This window comes from Podarcis muralis, chromosome 15 (assembly GCF_964188315.1).
Source record: "Podarcis muralis chromosome 15, rPodMur119.hap1.1, whole genome shotgun sequence".
NCBI classification, from domain to species: Eukaryota; Metazoa; Chordata; class Lepidosauria; order Squamata; family Lacertidae; genus Podarcis; species Podarcis muralis.
Window position 1 is genome coordinate 43,839,834 of NC_135669.1, and position 22,911 is coordinate 43,862,744.

General features: G+C 50.3%; 1 protein-coding gene across 8 annotated transcripts in view; it reads left to right on the forward strand.

The window, feature by feature from the left end:
- Window positions 1-22,911, forward strand: part of MYO18A (myosin XVIIIA) — a 145,997-nt gene that overhangs the window by 51,770 nt on the left and 71,316 nt on the right. For 3 of the 8 annotated variants that reach the window (XM_077919602.1, XM_077919603.1, XM_077919600.1), the window contains exons 3-13: window positions 5,016-5,103; window positions 6,583-6,692; window positions 6,794-6,970; window positions 9,755-9,965; window positions 12,374-12,516; window positions 13,198-13,298; window positions 14,315-14,378; window positions 15,466-15,610; window positions 17,583-17,594; window positions 19,524-19,697; window positions 21,560-21,650. In XM_077919602.1, the coding sequence (XP_077775728.1) occupies window positions 5,016-5,103; window positions 6,583-6,692; window positions 6,794-6,970; window positions 9,755-9,965; window positions 12,374-12,516; window positions 13,198-13,298; window positions 14,315-14,378; window positions 15,466-15,610; window positions 17,583-17,594; window positions 19,524-19,697; window positions 21,560-21,650 (1,316 nt within the window). Of the gene's footprint in view, window positions 1-161; window positions 249-2,057; window positions 2,181-2,397; window positions 2,497-5,015; window positions 5,104-6,582; window positions 6,693-6,793; window positions 6,971-9,754; window positions 9,966-12,373; window positions 12,517-13,197; window positions 13,299-14,314; window positions 14,379-15,465; window positions 15,611-17,582; window positions 17,595-19,523; window positions 19,698-21,559; window positions 21,651-22,911 lie in introns of those variants that run through there. The other 5 variants (XM_077919598.1, XM_077919597.1, XM_077919595.1 and 2 more) reach the window with 4 other exon arrangements.

Here is a 22,911-nt window from a genome sequence, read left to right on the forward strand (position 1 = left end):
CCCACTTGTTATGCCTGTCTTCAATCTAGCCTGAGCTTCATTGCATCCACGTGACTCATAAGGTGTGTGTGTGTGTGTGTGTGTGTGTGTGTGTGTGTGTGTGTGTGTATAAGCATGCATCACTGGGTTCCTTAAATACAGTTATGACCTCTGTCATCTAGACTCCTTCCAAGGAGAAGCCCCAAACAGCAAAGCCAGCAGAGAAGTCTCCACCTCCCCTGAGTCCTGGAGAGGGAACCATCCAGCAGGTGTGTCTTGAGCTAGACTTGCATTGCATGTAGTGCCCCCTTTGCCTGTGTGCATTGGTGTTGCTGTAGGCCTGTGTTCTGGGGGCAGGGAGGAACCTGGGGTGGGGGAGTTGTGCAGTGAATATGCGTGTTTATGCAAAGTCTCTGGCGACCAAAGAGGCTCACCACACAGATGTCTGTTACAACATGGGGTAGGGGTGCGCAGAATTCAGGCTTGCGGGATCAACTTCCTTCTTTTCCTAGGACTCTGTGATCCACCAACTGGAGCCAGGTGCAAAAGAGCTCCTAGCCTAGCAATTTGTTTTTGAGTACCACCACCACCACTCAGCTCAGCTCAACTCACAGCGCTTCTGAACAAAAATCATTTCCAGGCTACCCTGATATTATTTTCAGCCCTATCATTTTGGGTTGTGTTGGGAAAGCAGGGTGGGAATTATTTCGTTGCTTCTATTGCTAAACCTTTGGGAGTCAGAAATCTTTGCTGAATTACTGCAGATCATTCTGAGATCTTCCTGTGCATGGATGCACAGATGTGTAGGCACCTCCCAGATTTCTCTCTGGGGAAAAGTTTTTTCCTGCTCTGTCTGAAGTGTCCTCCTAACTTATGTTGGTACACACCTACCTTTGCTGACGTAGATTTGTATGAAAATGTAGGCCACTGTGTTACTAATATAATAGAGTGCATGATTTTGGCATTCAAAGGCTTTCATGTTTGTGTTCAGAGGGTTTTTGTGATCAGAGTGTTGTACCTTTGCCCCATGCAACATGAACCTCACCTGGGTAAACGGTGCCTGATTCTCAGCACTCTAAAGTATGGCCTCTGGGCTGGCAGGAGGAGGTTTGAAGTATAGGGCCAGAACTGGGTATATATTCTCCTAAGCCAGACACTGGATTGCTCAGGTGGCTTATAGAAGCTCCAATGAGCAGCTAAGGTGGCATGGTCCATTTCTGCTTGTGCTCTTGCAGTGTTGGCCCACCTGGGGAGAGCCATCTCTTGGCTGCAGCTGCCTCTTAGGGCTGCCAGCTTTTGATTTCAAAAACTCCACTCCCTGGAGAACGAGGGGCAGAACCCGGCTGGCTTTGGGATTGTGGCCACTAGCCCCCAAACCCTAAACTGAACAACTAACTGCCTTCATCACACATTTTTAGGTGCTAGAGAAAAGCATATAGAAATGTAATAAATATTTGTAATAACTTTGCCTGCTTGGCTTTAAATGTTGCATTGGCATTACAGACACCAGCATTGGCCATCTAGCCATTGGTCGAGATTTCCCCACCCCCCCCAGTCCAGACCAATATTTATTGATTCACATTTATATCTCACCTTTTTCTCCAAGGAGTTCAAGGTGGCATATGACATTCTTCCCCTCCTCCTTCAATCCCCACAACAACCCTATGAGGTAGGTTAGGCTGAGAGGCAGTGCCTGACCCCCCCAAGGTCAACCAGGGAGCTTCACGATCGAGTGGGGGATTTGAACTCTGTTCTCTACCAGGTCCTGGTCCAACACTCTTAACCAGTTGGCAAGACAGCTCCACCTAGAGTGTCATGATGCTTAGGTTCCAGTGGTCCTGCCTTGCTGATCTCCAAGACTGTTGGGTGGGTCTTGGGCAAAGTGAGCTTGGCTGGTCCCTGCCATTGCTGGAGGCCACAGAAGACTTGCCGAGGGTTCTGCTGCCTCTGTCTTTCCTTGTTGCTGCTTGTAGGTGAGACACCCTTCTCCTCTTCGCTGCCGGTCCCTTGACTTTACAGCTTACCTCTCTCTCTCTGTGTCTCTCTTTTTCTCTCCTCTCTCTCCTTTCCTGGGTTAGCCGGAGCCTGCGACCACCACGGCTGCACTCCCCCAGGTACTGTACCCCAGCGCGCCGGAGGACCCCCTTCTATCTCCCGTCTGCCTCTGGGTTGATGTGTGTGCTCGCGCCACGTGCTGGAGTGTAAGGCTTTATTCACCTCTTGGCATCCGGCCTGGGCCTCCCCTTTCCATCATGCTAGACAAGAGAGATATGACTTGTTTGCACACGGCTGGGCGGGCCTTGGGGAGGGAGGGAGGGAGGGGGCAGCGGGGTGGGGCAGGGGTGGAAGCCTCCATGTCACATGCCAAAGCTATTGCTGGCATCATGGGAAGTGGGGCCGCTTCTCTCGGAAGGGGCAAAAGGCCGCCTACGTTCAGCATCCAAAAGCGACCCTGTCCGGATCCTTCCCCTTCCCCTTCCCCTGACGGATCAATCTGGGCCCCAGCTGAGAGCCCTGGTGAGTTGCTTTACCGTGGAAATGGGACAGAGAGCTCTGGGTGACACAAGTGAGGGTTGGGGAAATTGGGGGGGGGGGAGCCCAGGAAAAAACCCCAGGGATCAGCTATCGGTTTGGCCTGGCCTGAAAGTCAGTGGGTGGGTGGGGAAGACTCATCCTCAACTTGATGATCGTTTCTTAGCCCTCAAGAGTCATTAGCAACAACCTTTCTCTGCTTTCATGCTGCCCGCTGTTCGTGTTACCCTGCCAGCAGCACATGTAGGCAGCGCTTCTGCAGAGTAGCCTTTGGGTCCCTGCCCCAAGGAGCTTACCAAACTACCTTTCAATGGAAAGGGAGACAAACAAAAGAGGAAAGGTCAGCAGGGAGGAAAATTGCATACAGGTGGACTATTTTTTTTGGGGGGGGGGTGAGGACCAAAGGGGAAGAGCAGAGACCAGGACCATGCAGGTGAGCTGGAAGTCTCAGCGTTTTGTTTTCCAGGTGCCTCTGGGCACTCACAAGCAGAATACGAAGGCAAGAGACACCCTGTGTTGTTTCTTTTCAGGATCTGGCACTGAAGGGTGGGTGGCAGCAGCGTCCAGTGGATTTAGACATGGGGCTTCTGTTTTAACGATAGTGACTAACAAAAGTTGGGGGAAGGCTTGTAGCTCTGTGGTGCAGAGTGCCCACTTTTTGATGCAGAAGCCAGCATCTCCAGGTAGGGCTGAGAGACGCCCTACCTGAAGTGCTGGTGAGAGGCTGCCAGGCAATACTGAGCTAGATAGGCCAGTGGGTCGGACTTAGTATAAGGTAGCTTTCTGTGAATGGCCTGTGTCTCGGAATCCACCCTTGGTGTCCCACCTTTTATGATGTTACAAAGGTGCACACATTTGGTCCATTGGGGGTGGCACCCTTTCACTTGGGGGCAGCTGTCCCTGAGCTGTTTGGAAGGTTGGCTCAGGACGGAGCAAACTGCGACCTTCATTGCTGCAGGGAACCTGCTCTCTTTATATGCTGCTTTTCCTCTCTCCACGCCTTAGTTTCCCTTTTCTCATGGTAGGGCTAATAGCATGGCAGACAGGGAGACTACAGAGCCAGGTGTTCCCTTTTTGTGGGGGGTGGAGGTAGTATGGTGCTGCTGGTTCCCCCCCCCCCCTGATCTCGCCTGGAGGCGGGCATCCAGATTAACCTGGCCCACATTGCTTCCCTTCCTGTCAGCTCCCACAGGCTCAGGCGGACGATGCCCCAGCGGCTGCTTTTGGGCTGGCCTCTGCTGTCTCTCGGCCGCAGGTTTGGCTGCTCCATTCACAACTCTTGTTGCTTGTGGGCGTCTGTGGCTTGAAGCTTGCGGGAGGGGAAGGGTTGTGCTTGGTGTGGGTGAAGAAAGCTGCCTTGGATTTGTGTGTGGTTCCATGAAGGGGATTTCTTTTTCTGAGTCCGTCCTCCATAGATGGTCTCTGGATCAAGGGAAGCCATTATGGATATAATGATGGACCTTTCCAGGGATTGTGAGTGAGACACATGTTGTCATCCTCATCCTTCTCATCCTCATCCCTATCCCCATTCTTCCAGTAGCCTCATAAAGCCGGTTGAAAGAGCCCACCCAGTGAAATTTCAGGTTTTTCTGGGATTTGAACAGGTGACCCTATTCTGCTTTGCTACCCCAACAGAATTCATTCTTGGGTGGTTTCTCCTACCCAACCTCACGCTTCGAGATGGACTTCCAGTTGTTGCTTCCCCAACTCTCCCAGCTGCAAGGGCCTGTGACCATAGGCCAGCCTTTCCCCAACCTGGTTCCCTCCTATTGTTTCAGAGGTTCTTCATCCCTGGCCTTTGGCCATTCTTGCTGGGGCTGATGGGAGTTGTTCTTCTGCAGCATCTGGAAAGCCAAAGGTTCCCCATGTAAAGGGCCCCTGGTTTACTTTGTCCATTTCAGGCTGGGTTTTTTTGCATGCTCCATTCACCGTTCTCCTCGCCTTGTTTTGTCTGCACCTCTGGAGTTTTGATTGTGTGTGTGTCAGTTTGGGGAGGGGGGGCAGTGCCGCATGCCGCATGCTCTTTGCTCTTTTCATGGAGCTGCCTTGCTCGCTTTGGGGGGAGGGTGTTGCACATTTAACCCCTCTGGAGGTTGAACCCAGCCGGCCTGATCAGAGTTGAGCTTTGGTAGTGGTGATGGTGACGGTTCTGGTTGTGACACGTCTGAGGGAGGGGGATTCTTGTGGGTTCTGTGCATCAGGCAGGAGAGCAAGTGGGCCTGTGCAAAGTGCAAGATATGAGCAGGGAAGTTCTGTGAGGAAGGCTGTGCACGCACCATGCATTTAAAGCACACAGCTTCCCTAAAGGATCCTGGGAGCTGTAGTCCTGTGACAGGTAAGCTTCATTTCCCAGGGGAAGCTGTGTGCTTTAAATGTACAGTATGTATGCAGCCTAAATGGAGCTGGGCTGAAGTGGGCAGAACCCCATCCCCACCCCGTTCTGTATGTGGGGCTGTGTAGTGACTCCATTTGTTTCTTGTCCGCCCACCTCCCCATCCCCACAGGCCAAGACGGAGGAACAAATTGCAGCCGAGGAGGCCTGGTATGAGACGGATAAAGTGTGGCTGGTCCACAAGGATGGCTTCTCCTTAGGTAAGTGGGGGTCAGTGGTGCAGGTGGTGGGCTTCCTTTTCATGACTTGGGCTCAATCTTCCAGAGAGGCTTCCTGTCCCCAGCTACCCCCAGTTCCCACCAGCAATGTGGGGCTGGGATGAGGTGTTCGTTGAAGGGGCCGTGTGCTGGAGGATAATATAAATAGCACAGAGAGGAACGAAGGGAAATTCTATTTCAAAATAGTAGAACTGTGGGTTGCTGCTCGATGAAAGCAGCAGGTAACTGAAGGGGTAGAAGGGGAAGTAAGTGTGTGTACACACACACACACACACACACACACACACACACACACACAGAGAGAGAGAGAGAGAGAGAGAGAGAGAAATCCCCCAGTACAAATGGACCTTCTAAGTTAATTGCCTCCGGATATTTGATGGTTACTGCTTGGGAAATTGAGTGGGCTGGGGGGGAAGTGGGTTACAAAGTGGAAAAATAATTTTCATCCCCCTCTCAAAATACTCATGGACATCCAATGAAGCTAAATGTTGGAAAGATTCAGGACAGATTTTTTGAAATCTCATTCTTCACACTGCTCCTGCTGACACGTCTGTTTCGGGAGACAATGGAGGAGTTCTCCTTTGGGGGTGAAGTCAAACTCTTGGAATGTTACAGCGCCTACTGTGGCTGTAGAGACCGGTACGGGAGAGGCATGTTTTGTTGCAGCTGGGGCAGAGGAAGGCATCCAGTGCTGCTGCTGCAGATGCACCAGGGTGTTTCTTCTCTCTGTGCTCCTCCCAGGGGTCACTCCTCCTTTGGTCACTGCTATGGATGCAGGAGCTGACTGTCTCCGGGCGCTGTGACTGTCTGCAAGGGATCCCCACACAGTGTTGCTGGCCTTCATGTCATGTTTGCCTTCGTGCCAGTGCATAGTTAACGTGTAGAACTTGCTGCCACAGAGGCACTGATGGCCACCAACCTGGATGGCTTCAAAAGAGGATAGACAAATTCATGGAGGCTCTAGAGCAGCGGTTCTCAACCTGTGGGTCCCCAGATGTTGTTGGACTACAACCCCCATCATCCCTGAGCTCCGGCCTTGATAGCTAGGGGTGATGGGAGTTGTAGTTCAACAACATCTGGGGACCCACAGGTTGAGAACCACTGCTCTAGAGGGTTAACAATGGTTACTTGCCCCAAGGGCTGCGCTCTGCTTCTGGGGTCGGAGGCAGCAATGCTTCTGAATGCCAGTTTTTGGAAAATGCAGGAAATGAGAGTGCTCTTGTGCTCGGATCCTGCTTGCAGGTTTCCCATGGGTACCTGGTCTGCCACTGTGAGAACAGGATGCTGGACTAGATGGCCATTAGCCTAATCCAGCAGGGCACATCTTTTGTCCTGGAAAGCATTTTGTGTTTGGTTGGGCCACTAGGTGGCAGCATCACATTACCTCTGAGGTTTCCCTCCATGTGTGTTGTGTCTCTTTCATACAACTGACCCTTGCGCCCTGCTTCCCTGCCCGCACAGCAAGCCAGCTGAAGACTGATGCTGCCGGCCTTCTGCCCGAGGGGAAAGTCAAGGTGAAACTGGACTACGATGGAGCTCAGCTCGAGGTGGATGAAGACGACGTGGAAAAGGTAGGCATGGGGGCTGCGCCAGCTGTGTCTCACCTGCAGCCAATGCTGGATTGACTCCTTGTTCTGCCCAGGTTAACGATATTCCCTCTCTCTCTGCCCAGGCCAACCCTCCGTCGTGCGACCGCGTGGAGGACCTGGCCAGCCTTGTGTACCTCAATGAGTCTAGCGTCCTGCACACGCTCCGCCAGCGCTATGGCGGGAACCTCATTCACACCTACGCTGGGCCCAACATGGTGGTCATCAACCCTCTCAGCTCTCCATCCATGTACTCTGAGAAGGTGAGTGTTGCGGCCGGGTAGGGTGGAGCGGGTTGGCACAGCGGGCGCTCATTCATTTCTTTGCTTGTTCCTCACTTTGTTTGTATGCTGCTTTCCCAAGAGGAAATAATCCTGCTCAGAGCCGTTTACAACAAAGAAAAGAGGAATGTATCCCAGAATCGCCCACTGCAAGAACAATTTAATAATAAATAACAATGAAACAGCAAATATAACAATAGCAAATATAACAACATACCGGGGGGGGGGGGGGACACACACACATTTCAGGACTATAACTATAACAAGATTGCATTAACCACACAATACTTCCTGGCTGTAGCAGAAATAACAAGGGGGCTTGACAGTTTCACCTTGGTTCTAGAAACACCCTCCCCCTTGGTGGGTTTCTCACAGTCCCTCTCCTGCTGCAACTTGCAAGGCTTCCGGAAGTAGGGGGTGGGGTAGCTGTAAATGCTCCCTCCCATGCTGTTCCTCATTGTTGGGGCTGGCCATGACTTTGGATATTCCCGTTGGGAGAGGAGAGGGGGCAATGGTCTTTGATATCCCCCCCAGTGGAGACGATTGAAGGCTCAAAGTGCCCCTGTTAAAGCCACTCTTTGCTCCCCAGGTGGGACTGCAGAGTTCTGTTATTGACTTAGAAAATGCATAAACTGCTTAGGAATGTAGGAAGCTTCCTTATACAGTGGTGCCTCGCAAGACGAAATTAATTCGTTCCGCAAGTTTTTTCTTCTTGCAAGTTTTTCGTCTTGCGAAGCACGGTTTCCCATAGGAATGCATTGAAAATCAATTAATGCGTTCCTATGGAAACCGCTTGCCAGGCTGGCGGTGCGGAGAAGGGCTTTTCTCCCCACCGCAAGCCTTCAGGACAGGTACGGGAACAGAGGGGAAGGCGCGCAGCGCTTTTCCTCTGTTCCCGGGGCTTGTGGTGGGAGGAGGGTTTTTCCTCCCCACCGCCAACATTCAGAACAGCATTCTGAATGTTGGCGGTGGGAAGGAAAACCCTTCTCCCACCCCAAGTCTTCAGGACAGCCATCCGAAGGCTGGCGCGGGGAGAAGGTCTCTCCGCCCCGCCGCCAGGCTTCGGAGCATCCTTCCGAAGCCTGGCGGCGGGAGGAGGTCTCTCCGCCCCCCCGCCAGGCTTCGGAGCAGCCTTCCGAAGCCTGGCGGGGGGCGGAGAGACCTCCTCCCGCCGCCAGGCTTCGGAGCATCCTTCCGAAGCCTGGCGGAGGGGCGGAGAGACCTCCCGCCGCCAGGCTTCGGAGGAGGTCCGAGGACAGTGGGGAAGACGCTCTGCGCTTCCCCGCTGTCCCGGAGATTTCCCTATGGGCTTTCGTCTTGCGAAGGAAGCCCATAGGGAAATTCGTTTTGCAAAGCGCCTCCAAAACGGAAAACCCTTTCGTCTAGCGGGTTTTCCGACTTGCGAGGCGTTCGTCTTGCGGGGCACCACTGTACTTATACTTATACTTATATAGTCAGACCATTGGTCCATCTAGCTAATTATAGTCTGTACAGTCATACCTCAGGGTACAGACGCTTCAGGTTGCGCGTTTCCAGGTTACGGACGTGCCAAAACCCGGAAGTACCGGAATGGGTTACTTCCGGGTTTCGGCGCTAGCGCATGTGCAGAAGTGCTAAATTGCGCTTTGCACACGTGCAGAAGCGCCAAATCGCGACCCACACATGTGCAGACGCGGCGTTGCGGGTTGCGAACATGCCCCCCGCATGGATCAGGTTTGCTGTACTGACTGGCAGGGGCTTTCCAGGGAGGGCATCTTTCCCAGCCCATACTTGAATGTGGGACCTTCTGCATGCAAAGCAGCTTCTCTTCCACTGAGCTACAGCCCTTCGCTTGATTAAAAACTTTTTATAAATAAAAAGTTATCCAAGTGGTGTACGAATAAGGAGAACACAGCTGAAACCTGAAGTGAATTAAAAACATGTAAAATAGTTACCATTGAAACAAATATGCATAGAACCATCAACAAAGGCAAAATCAATAGAACCTTTAAAACAGATGTGGGTAACTTAATGGCTTTCCAAAGCAAAAGAGTGTTCATTAGGCACCTAAAACACTGTAATGAGAGCGCCTGTCTGGTGTCAATAGGCAAGGAGTTCCAAAGTGCAGGGCTGCCCCACAAAATGATTGACTCCTCACAGATGTAGTGAGGAGAATCTTCTCTGCAGTGCGTCACTCATGCTGTTTGTTTGTCTGTGTGTACTGAAATTTATAGACCACATTTTTATTGGTAGCTCAAAGAATAGAGATTTAAAAATCGACATCTGGTTAGTGTTGATCAATAGACCAGATTGATAACATGGCATGATAGCAGCACAGCTGGGTAGCATCCCTAAATCCATCATTAATTTCTTATCTAGATTTACACCCCCCACTCTTGAAATACATTATCGGGGGTGGGGGTTACGGTGGCTTACAATAAAGCATAAAACCACAATTGCCATCAAATATTTTAGGATGTATATCCTTGTTTCATAATCATTTTTATAAGCAGCTTTGAGTTTATTTGTTGTTGTTAAAGTGATTAATAAGAACAGAAGACCCCCTTTTTTAACTGGACATGCTGTTGGGGACTGAACCTGGGACCTTCTGCTTCCAAATAGATGCTCTATCACTGAGCTACAGCCTCCGCTCTCTCCCCTTCTCTCTGGGGTTCCTGTTTCCCAGTTCCAGAAGCCATGCCTGCTTTAATTCTCCCAGCATCTCCTCTCCCGCTTGCCCTTTTGCTCCCTCTCCGATGCCGCACTTAATGCTGCCGCTTCCTCCAGGTGATGCACATGTTCAAGGGCTGCCGCAAGGAGGACACCTCCCCCCACATCTACGCCGTGGCCCAGGCCGCCTACCGGAACATGCTCATGAGCCGCCAGGACCAGTCCATCGTTCTGCTGGGGAGCAGCAGCAGCGGAAAGACCACCAATTGCCAGCACCTGGTCCAGTACTTGGCCACAGTTGCTGGCAGCTCCGGGAAGGTCTTCTCAGGTGGGTGTGTGGCCAGCAGTGGCCTCTGCTCCTTCTAGAGGCCCTTGGGGTTGGGGGCAGCCCTTGGGAAAGCAGGTGGAAATGAGGACATTTCTACTGAATGTTTAGCCTGGAGAAGAGGAGGTTAAGGGGTGATAGGATAGCCATGTTCAAATATATAAAAGGATGTCATATAGAGGAGGGAGAAAGGTTGTTTTCTGCTGCTCCAGAGAAGCAGACACGGAGCAATGGATCCAAACTACAAGAAAGAAGATTCCACCTAAACATTAGGAAGAACTTCCTGACAGCAAGAGCTGTTCGACAGTGGAATTTGCTGCCAAGGAGTGTGGTGGAGTCTCCGTCTTTGGATGTCTTCAAGCAGAGGCTTGACAACCATATGTCAGGAGTGCTCTGATGGTGTTTCCTGCTTGGCAGGGGGTTGGACTCGATGGCCCTTGTGTTCTATTCCTACTCTATGATTCTATGATTCTATTCTATGATGTTCAAGGGAACCCATGCCACCAAATAGCAAGGAGCACACCAAGCTCTCGTCCTGTTTCTTTTACAAAATAAATGTCTTTGTTGGAATTTAACAATTATTTTTATTAGCAAAGAAAAGAAAAGAAACCAAGAGTAAACAAATGCAATTTTACAGCAGGTTGAAAGCAGCATATGATGAAGCTTACTGTTCCAAAACATTATGAAAGATGCCAATTTTTCCATAAATCTGTTAGGCTGGTTCCTATGTATTCTTCTGTGGTGTTAACTTAATCATAGATCAAATTTCCTCAGTCCATTCGGATATAGAAGGAGACGTGGTCCCCCCTCCCTCCATTTAGCTATGACAGTTTTAGAAGCACTTCTAAGGTTAACAGTATTTTCCAAAGTAACATATTTTAGATAACCAAGTAGAAATGACTAGGATGTACAATGTCCTAACATAACAGAGATATTGGCCTGAACAGATTTCCAGACTTTATATTTGAGGCCAATTGATTTTTGTGTGTGTGTGTGTAAAGCAAACAAGTGAACAATATACAAAACAAACAGGATGTGGTACACTAACCAATGGAAAACATAGCTCCAGCATTCCAACGAAAACCCAAGAGAGTTGGAAGTCATTTTACAGGCTCACAATAAATAGCACATTACAAGCCCCCTGTGCTGTTTTTGTTTGTCTGTTTGTTTCAACATTGGTTTCAAGTCAGTGATGCTTGGGAATTGTATACAGCTACGTAGATTTTTGAGAGGCGGGTGGAAGAATCTTGACTCCATTGTTGGGTCACGTACATTATGAGAGGCTACCACATCCCATCAAATTCCTCCCTTCCTGTTTTTAAGAGGAGGCCCTTCAGGGACGCTGAACTCATTATCCGACCGTTGGTCCATCTGACTCAGTATTTTCTGTGCTGACTTACAATAGCTGTTTAGGAATTCAAGCAGAATCCTTCCCTGCCCTAGCTGGAGATGCCATTGTTTTATTTTTAGACCGATCTGAGCAATACTGAAGACTACAGCTCCCATCATCCCTAACTACAACTAGAGACCCAAGTTCGAGAAACACTGGACAGGCTTCCCGTTGGGTCAACTGGTTGGCCGCTGTGAGAAGAGGGTGCTGGGCTAGATGCAGCAGCCAAGCTCTTCTTATGTTCTTCTTAAGAGGAAAGATATTGCAGATGGAGGAAGAAGGAGGTGGACTTTGCAGATCTCGCAGAGAACCTCAGAAGAGCCTTGCAGCTGGATCAGGCCTAGGGGCCCATCTAGTTGACCATCTTCTTCTCACAGTGGCCTGTATGGGAATCTCTTGCAAAGCTGAACTGAGCTGGTGTAATGGAAGAGGCAAGCGGATCCTGAACCGACATGCCCTGGGCTACCTAAGTCTCTCTTTCCTATCCCTGTCCCTCCACTCTCAAAATCCTGCTGCAACCGCCCTCCGCTTACTCTTTGTTGGAGAAGTGCTGACCCCTGTTGTTGTTCTCTGGTTTACTGGTTGCTGTGTGCTGCTGTAGTGCCCCTTTTAGCCTGTCTCTTCAACCTTCAGCAGCCAGGATCCTGTCTTTTCTCTCTGACTTGACAGCTCCTCTGAAATCTGACCGTATTCCTTTCCGGATGGGTGGTGCCTGATTGACACTGTCAGCACTGCATTTCACAGGGATGCTAACTATTTGACACTCAAAATGTCCCTTGCTTTGAGTTGAGTAACTTGCATGGCACAGTGCCACACAGTCTGGGGGGTGGCAAATCTGCTAAGGGGTGATGCAGTCAGGTAAGGGGTCCCTCTCGGCCCCTTGAGAAGATGACCGGTCTATTGGGGTTGTGAGGGTGGGGTGCACACACATGCTTGCCAGTTCATCTACATGTATGTGAGCGTGCCCCCACGCACAACAATGGTCTGCCCCTGCATGCTTTTCCTTGCTTTGCCTTGGCAGCGGAGAAGTGGCAAGCACTGTACACCATCCTGGAGGCCTTTGGCAACAGCGGCACGAGCCTGAACGCCAACGCCACCCGCTTCTCACAGATAATCTCGCTGGACTTTGACCAGGCTGGGCAGGTGGCCTCTGCCTCTGTGCAGGTGAGAGGGTGTGTCTGTGTGTTGCACACACTTCTAGCAGGTTCTTATTATGTTCTTGTATACCTGCAGCAGTAAGCACTGGTAGTTGTCTTATCCTGAGTCAGACTTTTTTGGTCCATCTAGCTCAGACTTGCCTACTCGCAGTCGTTCTCCAGGGTTTTAGACAGGGGTCCTTCCCAGCCCTCCCTGGACTGAACTTTCTGGGACTTCCTGCATGCAAAACAAATGCTCTGCCATTGAGCTATCACCCTTCCCTCAAAAATAAAGTGGAATTCCAGCCCTCATGGTGTTGAATTAAAGGCTGGTTTAAATAGGAATGTAGAAAACGTCCTTCTCTGGAGGCAGACCATTGGCACATCTAGCTCATTATTGTCTGCACTGACAGGCAGCTATGATCTAGGGTTTCATGGGGGGATGGTATTTCTCAGCCCTATCTGGAGATGCTATTGGGGATTGAACCTGGGGCCTTCCGCATGCAAAAGAGGTTCTCTGTCACTGAGTTACAGCCCTTTTCGCGTTTGCAAGTAATAGGGGGCTCACAAAATTAGCCAGAAGTGAGAGTATGACAGAAGGTGGGGTGGGGTAGGAGCTGGGCTTCTGCAGGAAGTTATTGGGGCCAAAGTGGGAACCCTCTGGCCTTGTACCACACAAACCTTTTCTCTCTCTGATTGCATCCCTCAGACGATGCTGCTGGAGAAACTCAGGGTTGCCAAGCGCCCCGCGAATGAGGCCACCTTCAACGTGTTCTACTACTTGCTGGCCTGTTCGGACAATGCCCTCCGGTAAGGAGGCTGCTGCAGCTCCCAACTCAAGGGACCAGCGCCTGCCTGGTTGCATGTGTTGCAGTGTCCACCTGGCTTGGGGCTTGGTTGGAAGGAAGCAAGCAAGATAGCTTTTTGAAAGGTGGCTTTGAAGCCTACTTGAAACCTTCAACTGGTCTGAAATGCAGGGCCCAGATTACTGGCTGGGGTTGCCTTGGGAACTGGAGGCCAGCAGTGCTTCTGAATACCAGTTGCTGGATGCCACTGGAGGGGAGAGGGCTCTTGTACTCGAGTCTTGCTTGCAGATTTCCCACAGGTATCTGGTTGGTCACTGTAAGAAGAAGATGCTGGACTAGGTGCATCATTGACCTGATCCAGCAGGCTCTTCTTATGTGTGTCCGGCCTCCTCCTGTGTTTCTTTCCCGCTGTCCAAAATTGTCATGAAAATGTCCTTTGAGGTGAGACAAGTCTCACAGCTCTGCCTTGGGAGGGTTTGTCAGCCTCTTCGGATCTGTTTTGGATATATTCAAATGCCTCTGTGCATATAAGTAAGGAAGGTCTCTCCCCACTGATTAACCGCAGCCCAGCCAGCCCTGAAGTGAGGGGGCAGGACAGTGCAGACCAGAGGCCTTGATGTCCTGAGTGGTTTTAGGAATTCTGTCTGCTTCTGGCAAATGGAGCTTTTGTTTTTGCTTTAAAAAGATTTTTATTTATGTGCAAAAACTACAACATCACATAAGAAAAGAAAAACGAGGACAATTCAAACCCTTTAGGTCTTGGATGTTTTGTGATAAAACATGGGCCTGATAATCGTGTAGTTATTGGCTGGGGTAATAATGTGCAAATCATTTCAATTTCTAAGCATGCTGTGGAGGCAGCTGAACATGAATCAAAATCCACAGGGCTCCTGCAAACCAAGGCAACCCCTATTTTAGTGCAGGGGGTGGGCTGGGGGGAGGGCAAAGTGGGCCTTTCTGAATTGGGATGCTGCCTCCAGCGCTCTCTCTTGACTCTGTCCTCTTCCCCTCCACCCCCAGGACGGAGCTTCATTTCAACCACTTGGCAGAAAACAACTTCTTTGGGATTGTACCCCTGTCAAAGGTAAGGTGGCTCAGTCGTAGAAGGGGTGGAGCTAGAGTCAGACCGTCTGGCTCAATATTGTCTACACTGACTGGCAGCAAGGACTCTCAGGCAGGAGTCTCTCGCAGCCCTACCGGGGCCATCGGGGATTGAGCTTGGGACCTTCTGCTTGCAAGACAGATGCTCTACCACTGAGCTATGTCTCCTCTCCTCTTTCTTGATGGGCGGTTGGGCCGCTGAGGGGATCAGAGGTCTGCACGGGTTGCTGGCTAGTGACTGGGAGAGGCTCACAGTATTGTTGTTAGTATGCAAAGCCTTCAATGCTTCGTGACCACTTTGCTTGAAAGATCACCTCCTCCCATATGTGCCCTCTTTTGACTGCTTTGATCTGTGGGGCTGACATTGCTCTGAGTGTCACATTATGTTCATTCTGCCCTTGCAAGAAATCAGTAGCATGGCGGCCCCGACACTTTGGTTCTCTGCACTGTAGTGTTTTTGGTGCCTGCTAAAAGCTTCATTGTTCCCAGCAAGCCTGCTGAGGCCTTTAATTTTAGCATGTAATCTCGATGATGTGATTTTAGCAAGCATAAGTGTTTTATAATGACTGGTTTTCTTTTATCTTTATGTAAATTGCTTTCTATTGGTATCTTCAGCGACTGTTCATTGTAAGCTGCTTGGAGGTATTTCCTTCCAGTAAGCGGTACATAAATTTTGTTAAATAAAAACAAGCCTGCTGTGTGAAAGCTCTGGTTGGCTAGCTTTGCGGGACAAAGCGGAAAAGTCACCTACCACCAAGAGCTTTTACCCATGTTCCTGAGGACTTGCATGTAGATTTTTAATTAAAAGCTGTGTGGGGTCCCTGTTCTTGCTTCCCTGCTCACTCTCTCACCATAAGAGGCAGGGGCATGTGTGTGCTTGTGCCCTGAGCCGGCCACCTGTGGGCCTGTGGATCTTGGCCGTTGTGCCACGTAAGCCAGCACAGGAAACTACCCCACGTGGCCCTACTGCAGATGCCATTTACTGAGCAATTATAAACAGGCTTCCCATTTTTTTTAGTGCAGGCCAATTGACTGTGTATTTTGTTTTATTTATTTCCTGTTGGCTGCAGCCGGAGGAGAAGCAGAAGGCCGCCCAGCAGTTCAGCAAGCTCCAGGCAGCCATGAAAGTGATGGGCATCTCCAGTGATGAGCAGAAAGCCTTCTGGCTTGTCCTGGGGGCCGTTTATCACTTGGGGGCTGCAGGAGCCACCAAAGGTAATGGGCCAAGCTCGTCGAGAGCTGCCTTGCTTGGGCGCTAGGAGTGGCTTCGTTGCTGCTGAGTTGGGCTTGGGGTTCCCTTTAGGACACAGGGATGGGAAACCTTCACCCCCTCTCGGCCAGACGTGAGCCTCCTTGGACCCCTATGAGGTTGTTTCTTACCAAATTAACATTTATTTTATTATCAATACCGCATTTATATCCCACCTTTTCCTCTAAGAAGCTCAAGGTTGTCCCCACTCTTCTCCACCTCTCCATTTTATCCTCACAACAGCCCTGTGAAGTAGGTTAGGCTGATGGTGAATGGCCCATGCCTTCATGGCTGAACAATATGCAATCTCAGATGTGGAGTGGGTAGAGACACAGCCTCAGAAAGGATTGAGCTCTCCCTGCACACCATTGCAGCAATCCTGCTTTCTGCAGTCTCTCCCCTCACCCCTTTGAGAAGTGGGCAGGAGGACCCACTTGTCAATCACCTGACGTCAAAATGAAGAACAGGCGGGATGAAGTTTGAATGGAAGAGCTTCAGACAGAGGAGGAGGCAAGTGAAGCCAGGCTGTCGTCAGAGTTGCCGGACTGGACCTTGCTCCTTCTCTGACCCTCTGACCTCCATTGCAGGAATTGCTGCTTGACAGCTAATAGATGAGGGAGCGGAGCAACCGGACAGAGCTGGTCTGTCTTCAAGTTGATAACTGCTCTGGAAGTGGGTGGCTGGGAAATTCCTTTGCGACATCACAAGAACTGCATGGATCAGCCCCCTCCCTACCACACATCAGCCCCAAAGAAGAGAGGGTTCATTTGGATTCTGTGCCTCCAAGTCTGCCCCGCTGCTCTGGAAACAGAAATTGGTACCTCATGTTTTCTGCAGTCACACTCAGACATAACCAGGAGAGGGCAGTCCATCACAGGGCTCAGCGCTACAGCTACTGCCTTGTGCACTTTGGGCAACGTGTGTGTGTGTGTGTGTTCGTCTAGTGTTTTGCAGCGGCTGGCTTGCTGCTAACACCTGCTCTTTGGGTGTGTGTTTGTGATTTAATCTATTCCCTGAGCGATGAGTGAGTCGGTTGCTTGGAGCTGTCAGCATCTCTGCTTTAGATGTAGCCCCGTCTTTCAGGCAGGGTTGCCATGGCGGTGGTGGGCAGCCCACATCTCATCCCTGAGTTTTAGATCACCTGTGATTATCCCTCAGCGGCAGCAAGATCCTCTGCTTGTCACATGGCATTAGGAAGGAACCGTGGCCAATTTTTCTTTTTCAACCTTTTCCTTGCTATATTAAAATCCCGAGCAGGTCTTAGGCCCTTGCTCTGGAACATAGGAAGCTGTCCTGTGCTCCGTCTACCAAAATGTTTGACTGACAGCAGCTCTCCAGCTTTTCAGGCAGGGAGTGTCTCCCACCCTACCTGGAGATGTTGGGGATTGAACCCTCAACCTTCTGCATGCCAAGCAGATGCTGTATCCATGAGAGAGGTTTGCTCCCTTAGGAACACAGGAAGCTGCCTTCTACTGAGTCAGGCTGGCTGAGTATTGTCTGCACTGTCTGGCAGCCGTGGCTCCCCAGGGTTTCAGGGAGATGCCATTGGGGGGTCGAACCTGCAACCTTCTGCATGCGAAGCGGCTGCTTTATACCCCTGAGCTATGTCCCTTCCCCAGTCCTGCCTCCACTCCACTGACACCTGGAACTGTGCTCCTTCCCATCTAGCTGGTGGAGACAAACTGTGATATGCAGCCCAGAAATCTTGGACCCCTTCTGCAATTAGCTTTAACTCCACAACTTTGGGATGGGTTTTTTTGTCTCATGAAAGTGTGTGTGTGTGTGTGTGTGTGTGTGTGTGTGTGTGTGTGCGCCTGCCTGCCTCACCTGCCTTTGTTGCACCTGATGTCTCTGCAGGAACCTTTTTATGTCAAAGCTGTGTTCTAACTCCCCTCTCTTTGTGTTTGCATGGTGCATGCTGCTCACTTTGCAATGCAGACGGCGACGAAGGTAAAGCCCCCTTTCCTTGCGCCCCCCCCATGAAATCCACCTCCCCTCTGCCCTTTCTCTTCCTCATCCCCCTCCACCCACATTCCTCCATGCCCATGTTTGGTGCCTTCTGGCACACAGGGCTGGTTAGCTCAGTCCTGTTTACCACCTCCCCCATGTGAGCTCGCTGCCCCGGATCCTCCTTAGAAGTGGCCCTGGGAGTTCACCCTCTTCCTCTGTGCCATGGTCATGGGGGCAGGGGGTGGGTGGGCTGCCTGTACATAGGAAGCTGCTTTATAGAGAGACTAATTGCATTAGTCCATGCAGTTCAGTGCTCTCTACACTGACTGGCAGGGGGTCTTTTCCAGCCCTACCATTGGGGAATGAAACAGGTTCTCTGCCACTGAGCTATGGCACTTTCCCTAAAAAACATAAGAACCCAAGAAGCTGCCCCATACCGAATCAGGTCGCTAGGTGTCTCACCTAGCTTGATATTGCCTGCACTGACTGGCAGCAGCGCTCCAGGCTTTCAGGCAGGCAGCCTTCCCCAGACCTGCCTGCAGATGCCCTAGGGGCTGCATGTATCATGCAGCTGGTGGTCAGTCCTTCCCATCTTCACCTCAAACCAGCTACGGTGCCCCTCCCTCCCTTCCCCACGTCACGTGTTAAGCAGTTTTGCACAGGAGGGTCTAGAAACTTGAATGTTTGGCATAATTTACTGTGGACCTCTGTGTGTGGCTATCATTGACCCCCCCCCCCCGAAAAAACTTGTATTGTCTTCTGTCCCTTCTGCTTTGCATCGAAATGTGCTGGACCAGGCCTGTCCTGCACAGCCTCACCTTCTAACTTCTGAGCAGCACCTGGTCCTTCATGACACCCTGTGCAAAGGAGAAATTATCCCTTTCCCCCTGGATATCTATGGGTGGGCAACCCCACCCCAACTGAAACCTTTGAAGATGTGCCCCTTCCTCTGTGGCCCCAGGAAGGCCCAGTGTTAAGAGTGGGATGGCTTCACTTACTGTTAGGAATACAGGAAGCTGCCTTGCACTGAGTCCATCTGGCTCAGTATTGTCAGCACTGACTGGCAGCAATGGCTCTCCGGGGTTTCAGGCAGAGTGTCCCCCCTAACTCTGCCAGGATATGCCCCTGAGGTTTGAACCGGGGACCTTCTGCTTGCAAGGCAGATCCTCTGCCACCCTCTGCCACAGCTGTGTTTCTTGATGGGCGGGTGGACAGCTGGGTGGCTGTCACCAGCAGGTGATGTTTCTGGTTGTCCCCCCACCTCCCACCCCCCAGTTCTGGCAAGGCGGAGAGAGGGCTGCCTTTCTGCTATTCTCTCCACAGCCCCTTCTTCCCTGGCTGCCTACAGCCCGTCCTGCAATGGCTCATTGCCATGCTTTGCCTGGCAAGAAGCATTAAGCTGTTGACCTCCAATCTCCCCTCATCAGGCTCCTAAATACATTTTCATTATGTCTCTCTCTCTTTGCCCCCTCACATTTCTTTCACCCCTCCCTTCCCCTGCAACGTCTTGCTTTTTAATTCTGTACAATGTGAACGATGACAAGGCCAAGCAGTGGGTCGTGCCATGCCGAACCCTGATAAAGCGTGATCCCTTACCTAATGAATTTTATTCCCTTTCCACTGTTCATGTGTGGAGAATCAGATGCTTGTGTTGTCCCTGGCAGGCCTCTCCTCTCCCCTCCCCTCCTGGCCTCCTCCTTCCACATTGCGAGTGGGGCCTGGAGCTCTCTGTTGACAAGGGGAAGGATGAGTGCTGGCTTGCATATGGTGCTGAGCCCTTGGGTCCTTTCCAGAAATGTCGTCTCTCCCCCACCCCCACCAGGCCAGCACAAGGGAGCCTCTTCGCTTCTCTTGACTCAGACCTGATGCGCTCTCTCTCTCTCTCTCTCTCTCTCTCTCTCTCTCCATCCCTCCCTCCTCTCTTTTCAGCTGGGAGGAAGCAGTTTGCTCGCCACGAGTGGGCCCAGAAAGCAGCCTACCTGCTGGGCTGCACGCTGGAAGAGCTGTCCTCATCCATCTTCAAGCACCAGCCCAAAGGGACCCTGCAAAGATCCACCTCCTTCCGCCAGGGGCCGGAGGAAGCTGCCTTGGCAGATGGCTCAGGTAAGTTGAACCTGCAAGGGTCAGAAGTAGAGCGAGGCGGGGCCATCGGTCCTTCCTGTCCCTTATATATGTGTGTGCACACACACACAACTGTTAGTCACATCCAGTAATTTCAATGGGTCTGTTGCTCTTGGCATCCATCTGCCTTGGGAGACAATGGAAGTGTGCGCCTTCAGGGGTGAAATCAAACCGCAGGAGAATCACAGCTCCTGCTGTGGCTGTAGAGACCGGGAACTCGTCACTGCGGCCTCCTGTGTTGTTTTTGCTGCGTTTGCAGCCCCCAAGTGACCTCCCCAGGGCTGTATGGAGGTCCTGGGCTGCCCAGACAACAAGACCCCTCCTCAGCCTCACTGGTGTGGTCCAAAGGTAAGCAGAGCAAGGCATTTCCATCAACTCCAGGAGTTGCACAAGGCGCCATCCAACCGTTTTAGGGATTTCACTCTGGATCCGTGGAGGGTTTTCTCCTTAGCCTTTTCTTCTCTCAAGGATATCCTGCTGCAAGGCAGCGGAGGTTTAGGATCAGAGTTTTCCTTCTCCTAGGTGGGCTACCTTCCCAGGTGGATGAGCCCCATCAGCCTCCCCTCCCCCATTTTCAATTACAGCATGCGCAGAAATCACCTGCTTGACCGTGGGACCCGCTGTTGGTCTCACCCGCTCATTCCACTGGATTCAATGGGTCTGCTCTAATTAACATTGGATACAACACACAATCTCTTGTTTTAATACATTTTCATCTATGCAACCCACGCTTTCTTCTTTTAATAAATTTCCTTGTATGTAACAGCGGCACAGAAAAGTACAGCATCCCAAAAATGATTAAAGAGAGGCATTTTAAAAGGGTTTTTGTTGATTGGGGTAGGCACACATCAAAGGATTTTAAAATGTGCTTTTAATAAACAGAGGTCAGGTCCAAATGACAATCATAATTAGAATCTATCCAGTATTATGTCCCAATGATAGCAGAGGATTGAGGAATAAATTTCTGGATATATTGCTTTTAAACTCCAAAGATCACTTTCTCCAAATGTCACTACATTTAGGATTGGATAGCATGTTTAAATGAATAGATACTTCAAAAAATAAAAATAAAAAATCCCAACCCACGTCTAATTGCATGGAATCATCTCTGTGTCTAGAATTCCCAACAAAAAATATTCTGGGCTTTTTTAAAAAATTGCATGTACCCCCATTTTCACTTATCACACAAGGTATTGTTTTGGGGGGAGGAATTAAAAACAAGGGAACATGAGGAGCAGAGCCTGGCTGCTGGATGAGGCCAGTGGCCCCTCTAGTCCAGCCTCCTGTTCTCAGAGTGGTTGGCCAGGTGCCCTGGTGGGAAACCTGTAAAAGCAGAGCTGGAGCGCAAGAGCCACACTCTCCCCTCCTGCTGCTGGCATTCAGAGGCGTATTGCTGCAGACAGTGGAGAGAGAACATAGCCGTCAGGGCTAGCCTTACTGGCAGCCTTATTCTCCTCCATGAATTTGTCTCATTCTCTTTTAAAGCCATTTATCATGTGGGCCATTGCTGTCTCATTTGGCAAGGAGTTCCGTAGTTCAAAAGAAGTCCTTTCTTTTAGCTGCCCTGAATCTTCCAGCATTCAGATTCATTGAACAAGTTCTAGCGTGCATTTTTAAAAAGATTAATAAACAATTATTCAAAAGTTACAATATCAGCTTTGTCCGCTGCCATAATATCATAAAATGATCACTCCCTGAGTTCTAGTGTTATATATGAGAGAGAGAGAGAGAGAGAGAGAGAGAGAAAGAAAGAAAAGCTTTTTTTCTATACACTTTCTCTGTATCATGCGTCATTTTATCCTTTCCTCCTCACTGAGGGTGTCTCTTGTCTCTTGCTCCCCCAGGCCCAAAGACAACTGCTCTGGAGTGCTTGGAGGCCCTCGCCTCAGGCCTGTACTCTGAACTCTTCACGCTGCTCATCTCACTCCTCAACAGGTATGGAAGTGCCAGCAGTGGGTCTTTCTAGGGATGGGGGAGGCAGAGGATTCAAGCTTGCTTTCAGAGGCGGACCCAGCAAACCTGCACCTTCCAAAATGATGCGTTTATCAGAATGCAGCCATCTTTTGAAACGTGGCCGTTCTCCAGGCTTTGCAGTGCAAATTCTGGCTCTGTGGGAGACCACCTACCTGCCTTGCATGCAGAAAGTCCCAGGCTCTGTTCCTAGTGGCATCTCCAGATGGAGCTGGGAAAGATCCTTGCCTAAAACCTTGGAGAGCTGCTGCCAGTCAGTGTAGACAATACTGAGTTAGATGGACCCATGGTCTGACTCAGTTTCAGGCAGTTTTCTGCAGAGAAACCAGAGGATACAGTGGAAAGCAGCTTCCTGCTTTCCTTTGTGTAAAAAATGCACAGTCTAGCTTGGGGCCAGTTGTCAGGGCTTGAGCCAGGCATAGGTCAGCAACAAAAGCAATAAATCACTCGAGGCCAGAGCAGTTAAATGTTTATTCAAGAAAAGAAGCCCCAGCTCAGGCCTAGTGGTCTTGGCAACACTTTCTAGGAGGTCTTGTCCTGATGGAACAGTTGCAAGGACTGAAGGCCCCTGCCTTCCCAATGCCCACTAGTGCCTGCTTTAAACATTTTCATTACACAATGCCTGTCCAGACTATGTTGTCATCTGGTTTTTAGCTTATAGCTGATTTATTTATTTTTTAACAGTTTCCAATAGTTGTTTTGAACTATTTTTAACAGATAGTTTTATTGTTTTTGTAAATGGTTTTGGATACTTTTTTCCTTTACCGTCAAGCAGCATATAAATGTTGCGAAATAAAAAAAATAAAACATTCATATGTAAGTGAAAAGAACATGCAAAAACACATTACATGAGGGGAAATGGCTTTGCAAAAGCGTGGACGTTAAGGGAAGCTGCATACAGAAATGTGTGTGTTAGGAGAAACCTGCACTAAAATGCTTGATGACTTTTCATGGGGTCCTTAAATAAATTGCAAACCAATGTGGAGAACGGAACATTAGGCTGTAAAAAAAAGGATAAACCAAAATGGCCAGATTCACCCATCCCTGCTTCACCCAAGTTAAAAAACCCTCCTCCTCCTTCTCTTTCTTTCCCCCTCCTGTTGGCTAATCCTTAGCAAGCTCCATCAATGCGCCCGACCTTTTCAGACCCCAAGTGCATTAGCTGAGCTAACGAGGAGAGGAAAAGCTTTCCCCCCCTTCTAACAGAACTTCCCCATCCCTGCTT